Source organism: Musca autumnalis, unplaced genomic scaffold, assembly GCF_047663935.1.
Source record: "Musca autumnalis isolate F117 unplaced genomic scaffold, ASM4766393v1 scaffold_3, whole genome shotgun sequence".
Lineage (NCBI taxonomy): Eukaryota > Metazoa > Arthropoda > Insecta > Diptera > Muscidae > Musca > Musca autumnalis.
In genome coordinates, this window is record NW_027411866.1 from 16279380 (window position 1) to 16287075 (window position 7696).

Below are 7696 nucleotides of genomic sequence, written 5' to 3' on the forward strand. Positions count from 1 at the left end.
TGGTCCTCTCCTTTGGGTACTTCCCCCACAAAAGTTCAACATTTGTGTCTAAGTGCAGTTTAGGGTCTGTTTGAAATGTATACCGATGCTGTTTATTGCGATTCTGTTTACAGCGATATTATATTTTCCGTGGACAAGTCCATGCTTCCTTGCATACTGGTCCAAAATGAAATGATTAGTGGGATCGATATCTATCGAAAAGATATGATTCCCAAAATAAGATCCACTTCCATAATGGACTATGTGGGTCAATTTATTTAAGTACCTCCGCAACACTTTTGAACTTTAATCCTAATCCACATTTTTTTGGCTCAAATATACTTTTGAAAACTCCCTAAATACATAGTTTTTTTTTTTTTTTTGTTTTTGAGAAAAAAGTGTTTCAATTTGCACAGGCTGAGAGTATATCTCTGTCGGCAAAGCCGACTGATACTTTTCTACTTGTTAAAGAATGTTTTTCAAAAGGGCCCCAAGAAACGTAGTCTTTTTTAATTTCCTAAGTCTATAGATTACAAAATCCTTACAGACTAAATTAAATACTACATACATATGTATATACACAAAATTCAATTATGGAATATAATGTGATTACAAGGAATTTGAGAACTGTATTAATTTTCTTTTTATCGAGTCACCATTTTCAGACAATTCTATTAGATGGTCAAATTTATTAAATTGAACAAAAAGGCGTAATTAGATGTGTAGTTGTTGACCAGAAAAAAATTATAATGACGATTTGGTCGAAAATGTACATATAAAGATATTCGTTCTAAAATAAACTCTGACCTTATTTTGCCTTGAATAACATTTAACAAGAATGTTATATTTAACATCGACCGTCTGTTTTTTAAAGTAGGTAGTTTCAACAAATTTAAACGTTTGTGGATTCCAACCAGGATTTTTAAGACAGAACAACAAAAAATATTTTTGTGCGAATTCAATTGCATTGCAATGGATGGTATATAGGGGATCCCATAGTATCGATACACAATCCAATGTGCTTCGTACAAGGGAAATGTATAATTGCTTAGTAACTGATGGGTCTGAAAATTATTTACTCTATCGTTTGACAAAGCCCAGTTTTTGTATGCTTTATTTGTGACTAACGAAATGTGATTTCTAAAGTCCAATCTATGGTCCAAAATCATACCCAGGCCTGTTATAGAAGCCACGGATTACAACATGCATTCATTCAAATAGTAATTTGAATCAATTTTTTGTATTATGTTACACCATAGGTAAAAACTGTTGTTGCAAATAACGTTGATAGGAAGTTACTTTAAAAGAATAAAATATTTTGATATCATCCGAATACATTAGAACATTTGAGTGGCGTATAATATTTGGCATGTCATTGATGAAAAGAATACTTTTCAAAGGAACCTCAACCAAAGAAACGGTGGTTTTTAAAGAATATTTTACAAAGGAACCTCAACCAAAGAAACGTGGGTTTTTAAAGAATATTTTTCAAAAAATCCTCAACCAACGAAATGTTGGTTTTTAAAGAATATTTTTTAACCAAAGACACGTCGGTTTTTTAAAAATATTTTCAAAGGAACCTCAACAAAGGAACGTGAATTTCTAAAGAATATTAGTCAAAGGAATCTTAACTTAAGAAACGTTGTTTTTTAAAGAATATTTTTAAGGACCCTCAACCAAAAAGCAAATGCAAATAGTTTTAGGAACATTTCTGTTCTAAAAAGTTTTAGGAACATTTCTATTCTCAGCATATTTTTAGAACCAAGAGTCCAATAAACATGGTACATATTAAACTATTTTTATCTTTTAATAATACAACTACAAATGCTTTTAATTCAGTCGTTGTTAAAAAATGGCAATAAAATGTTGTATTTTTATACCCTCCACCATAGCACGATGGGGCCAATAGCAGGTTTTCGAGGCAAAAAGTCAATTTTTGAAGTGAGCAATTTGAAAAAAATAATAACGGATTTCGATTGCCAACACTCTGAATCACTAAAAATAAAAAAATAAATCAATCTGGCAACATCACATAGCGACATACTGATCTGGCAATGGTGACATATTTTCTTATGCATCATTTTCCGAAAATCATTATAAATAAGTAGTGAAAGCATTTTAGGCGCCAAAAAAGAACATTTCGACATTTTTATATTTTTTAAACATGGAGAGCTCTTCAATGGGTATGTAAAATAAGATAGTGTTAACAAATAATAAAAATGTTATGTGTGGTAAATGTATTTTTGAGTTAAGATGTTATGTCTTTTTTGGAGTATTTCACTTTGTTATCCATGTGTTCTCTGGAGTATAACTTTTGAGATCTAGGTAGATCTAGGATATTATATATATGTGGTGAAAGGTATTAATGTGTACTATCATTTTATGAAAAAATTAGCTGCGCATATCTGCGCCTTTTCATAAAAATCTGATTTCAGATGTCGTAATACTTAAAAATATGGACATTTTTATGTTTTGGTTGGCGAATAATCGGAAACCTATTAATGTTACCAATTGGATTTCGGAAAAATTTAATAGACGTAAATAATAATAATAGTATATAATTTCAAAGATATTGCAAACTTTGGCTTTTGTGGCGGAATCTTAGCCGATTTTTACTAAATTTGGAACCTTTTTTTATTAACTTATAACAAACCACAGACAAAACCATGAAATTTGAACATATGTATATAGGGGAGCTATTTCTATATCTGAACCGATTTCAATATAGCTTGACAAACTTATTTGTAGTCCGAATTCCGTAAAATTTTCCAAATTTTATTGTAATTTGATGGAATTTGCATGCTTGGTCAATCATTTTCCTGAAATCGGGCTAACATATATATGGGAGCTATATCCAATTCTGAACCGATTTCAATATGATTTGCCAAAAATGTTTCTAGACCAAAATACGTCACACATTTCAAATTTCATCAAGATTGGACATACATAGCGGGATTGGTGCACCAAATACCTAAAATCGGGCGAAAATATATATGGGAGCAATATCAAAATCTGAACCGATTTCAATATAACTTGGCAAACTTATTTGTAGTCCTAATTCCGTGGTATTTTCCAAATCGCATAAAAATTGGGCAGAATTTGCGTGTTTGGTCCATCAACTGCTTGAAATCGGGCGAACATATATACGGCAGCTATACGTATATATGAACCGATATGAACCAAATTTGGCATATTAGTTTCTAAGCCCATTATAAACATCTGTACAAAATTTGCAAGGTCTAGCTTGCCCCAGTGATTTGTTGCCTCGAAAACCTGTCATTGGCCCCATCGTGCATAGTATGGAGGGTATATTAAGTTTGTCATTCTGTTTGTAACACATCGAACTAATCATTTGAGACCCTATAAAGTATATATATTCTTGATCAGGATAAAATTATAAGACGATCTAGCCATGTCCGTCTGTCTGTCTGTCCGTCTGTCCGTCTGTCTGTCCGTCTGTTGTAATCACTCTAGCGTCCGCAACAATTGAGATAGAGTGCTGAAATTTTGCACCCGAGGGTCTTTTTTCCATAGGCAGGTCAAGTTCGAAGATGGGCTATATAGGTCCACTTTTTGGTATAGCCCCCATATAAAGGTACCTCCGGATTTGAGGTATTTTGACGTTCTTCGCCACATTTGCAGACCGAATTAGCTATAATTTGGCAATTAGGGTTCCTAGTGATCAACAAACTTATATCCCAAAGGATATGGGCATAGGTACATGTTTTGATATAGTCCCCATATAACGGTACCTCCCGATTTTCGGAATTTTGAGAATTTTAGCCACAAATTTTAACCGAACTATTTGCAATTTGACATTTGAGGTTCTCAGTGGTCATGAAACATCTCCACGAAACATCGTCAACATAGGTCCATGTTTTGGTATAGCCCCCATATAACGGTACCTTCCGATTTTCGGTATTTTGAGAATTTTAGCTACAATTTTTAACCGAACTAGCTGTAATTTGCCATTTGAGGTTCTCAGTGGTCATGAAACATCCCCACCAAACATCGTCAACATAGGTCCATGTTTTGCTATAGCCCCCATATAACGGTACCTCCCAATTTTCGGTATTTTGAGAATTTTAGCTACAGTTTTTAACCGAAATAGCCGTAATTTGACATTTGAAGTTCTCAGTGGTCATAAAACATCTCCAACGAAACATCGTCAACATAGGTCCATGTTTTGCTATAGCCCCCATATAACGGTATCTCCCGATTTTCGGTGTTTTGAGAATTTTAGCTACAATTTTGTCTATTCAAAAATAATCGTCAATATAGGTCCATGTTTTGGTATATCCCCCTATATAACTGTACCTCCCGATTTTCGGGAATTTTCAGTGGTCACGAAATTTCTTCACTAAAATTCGTCAACAAGGGTCCATTTTTGAGGGTCTACATTATTTTGGTGAAACTACCCTCAATTTGACTCTTGAAGTTCCCTGCAGCTATAAAACTTTTCCGCCAAAAAATTTAAAGATAGGTTGACTCTTTGATATAGCCCCGTAGGTGGTACCTTTCACCTAGCTGAAAACATTTTTTTAGATTAGATTAGATAACACTGTGCAACAAAATGGCGGTGAAAGTCTGGGGCACGGAAAATTACTCTTGGGGAAGAAAGGCCTTGGTGAGTATATTATGAACCCCGAAGGACAAATTTTTGTTAGAGACCCTGTGGGCCATCAGGAATTAGCGTTATATCTTTGTTCACTGTTGCTTAAGTGCTCTACAAAAACAACAAACAAAGATATAATGCTAATTCATGATGGCTTAATCACGCCATAACGCGGAAGTTCGACTCACGGCGCATCTGTCCTTCGGGGTTTTAATATACACACACCAAGGGCTTTCTTCTCCAAAAGGAATTATCTCTGCCCCAACATTTGTGTTCACAGTGTAATTTAAGCAATAGTGGGAGACAGTAGGAGTCTATCCATTGTCGAAAAGTTGTTCCACCTAAAATTGTAAAAGGACCCTAATTATTCCATTTTAATTAAGACTATTTTATGGTGGAGGGTATAAAAAGTTCGGCCCGGCCGAACTTAACTGCTTTTTACTTGTTTAAGGTTGCTTTAAAGTATGTGTTCAATACCTCCAAGTTTATAGACCTAAAGTTCCTTCCAGTGTTATTAACCAAATAAATTAAAAATATTACTTTTCTTTGCAGATCTTCTATTTTGTGCTCGGAAAGACTTTAACGAATGTAGTGTAAGAGATAGTCCTCCAAATATATATCGTCATTTTAACGCAATAAGGTGTCATTTATTTATTTATTATGACATGTTTATAAACGTGTAACATATTATAAACTTAGTCTATTTTCAAAGATTCTCCATTCATTTCTATCATTTGCTATATATTTTAATTGATCGATTGATAAATTGGCTTCTGTTGTTAGTGTTCTTCTCCATGTTGTTTTCGGCCTGCTTCTATTGCGTCGTCCTTGGGGATTCCAATAGAGAGCTGAGTTGGAAATATCAGTTTCGCTTTTTCTAAGAGTGTGGCCGAGCCAGCCATATTTCCTTAGAGTGATTGCAGATTTTATTTCCTGTTGATTTGTTATATTCCAGAGACGTTCGTTAGATATAGTTTGTGGCCACCATATTTTTAATATGTTGCGAAGACATCTGTTTATAAATACTTGAAGTTTATTGGTTATTGTGGTATTGGTAAGCCATGTCTCGGATCCATACAGTAGCGTAGATTTCACGCAAGAATTGAAGATATTGATTTTTGTTTTTATATTTAATGTCTCAGATGACCAAATGTTTTTCAGCGACGCAAACGTTCCTTGGTTTTTCTAATACGGTTATCAACGTCCTCCGTGTTACCTCCTTTTGTTGATAAAATGCTACCAAGATATTCAAAACGGTCCACATTCTGTATTGCTTCTCCATATATCATAAACGGGTTGTTATTATTGGCATTTATCCTCATAGTTCTTGTTTTGCCGCAGTTTATCTTCAGACCAACTTTTAATGATTCCTCTGACAGGTTGAGTAATTTATTTTGCATATCTGAGTATGTTGTTGTAAGTAAAACGGCATCGTCTGCATACTCCAGATCCCCAAGTTTGTCGAACAAATTCCAATTTAGACCAGATGGTGTTGAGTCTAGATTTTCAAAATAATAGCGGTGATAATGTGCAGCCTTGTCGCACTCCGCTGGTTGTAAAAAACGCTTCGCTGAGGACTCCTTCGTGCAACACTCTGGAAGTCGTACCAATATAGCTATTTTCTATAAGTGTCACTAGTTTCTTGGGTATTCCTTTTGATAGAAGTGAGCTCCATATGTATTTTCTGTTTAGGGCATCGAACGCTTTTTCATAGTCCACAAATGCTAGATATAAACTTGCGTTATACTCTACGGATTGTTCAATGATGATTCTTGTTGTGCATATGTGGTCGATACATGAACTCCTTGCTCGGAAACCAGCTTGGTTTTTTCGCAACAATTTTTCTAATGTTTCGGCTATTCTATTTAAAATTATTTTGTTGAAAATTTGTAGTGTTGATGGCAGTAAGGATATGCCACTCCAGTTGCCACATTTTGTTCTGTTACTCTTTTTAGGAAGATTCACTATAATTGACTCTTTCCAGTCTTGTGGGATAGTTTCCTCCTCCCATATCTGTTTGAATAACGGGTGTAGTTTTTAAGCCATTATATTGCTACAGACTTTAAAGCATTCTGCTGGAATACCGTCGTTGCCTGGGGCTTTACCGGGTTTTAGGGTATTAATCGCTTCTTCTATTTCAGCAATTGAAGGATTTTCTGTTTTTACCTCTGCATTTGTGGGATGTATTTTTGAGATGAGGAATTGTGCTTGGTGGTTTTGGCTGATGTTCAGCGTTTTTTCAAAATGTCTTTTCCAAACTTTTGTTTGTTCGTCTTTTGATGTCACGAGAGACCCTGTTTCATCTTCTACAGGCGTGTTACTTATGAGTGTATCCTTGCCACTCAATGTCCTTATAATTTTATAGAGTTATTTTGAGTTCCCCTTGTTAGCAGCTGTCTGAGCCTCATTCCCCATTTTACCATAGTAAGTCTTTTTGTCCTTTTTTACCTGCTTTTTAATATCTTTGGATAACTGTTTGTGCTTCTCTCTGAATAGTTCCAACTTGTCTTCAGCATTTTCAGAAAGCATTTTGCCCTTGACGATTTTCCTTTCTTCAATTAGTTCCCATGTTTCACTCGTTATCCAATCGGCATCTTGTTGTTTTCGCTTCAATCCTAAAACTGTCGTGCATATTTCCGTTATGTTGTCCTTAAATCGTTTCCATTTCTCTTCTAGTGTATCAAGGGAGTTTATGTTGATATTACATACTTTGTCTATGAACATATTTTTGGTTGTGCTGTTTTTTCGTTTCTCGATATCAAGGGTTTTTCTTTGTGAGTCGACATTCTTCTTTTTCTGCTGGGATAGTTTTAGTTTTACCTCTGCTAAAACGAGATAATGGTCACTTCCGATTTCTGCACTTCTTTTGTTGCGTACATCACATAGCATACTGCTCCACTTTCTTGATATACAAATATGGTCAATTTGGTTCTCATAATTGCCAGAGGGAGCTCTCCACGTAGTTTTATGGTTTCGCTTGTGAGGGAAAAGCGAACCACCTATCTTGAGATCAAAGTTACAGCACAGTTCTATTAGTAGTTCGCCATTAGTGTTGCGATTTCCAAGTGCGTGGGTTCCTACGACACTCTCGTACCCATCATT

General features: G+C 35.0%; 1 protein-coding gene across 1 annotated transcript; it reads right to left on the bottom strand.

Moving 5' to 3' along the window:
* Positions 1–6961: 6961 nt before the first annotated feature.
* Positions 6962–7483, bottom strand: LOC141397106 (uncharacterized). Its single transcript, XM_073973026.1, has one exon. The coding sequence runs from the start codon at positions 7481–7483 to the stop codon at positions 6962–6964; it is 522 nt and encodes a 173-aa protein (XP_073829127.1).
* Between the last annotated feature and the right edge of the window lie 213 nt (positions 7484–7696).

Excerpts from the sequence above, each read along its gene's own strand:
- LOC141397106 (XM_073973026.1), bottom strand. The coding sequence starts at position 7,483 with ATGCTATGTGATGTACGCAACAAAAGAAGTGCAGAAATCGGAAGTGAC.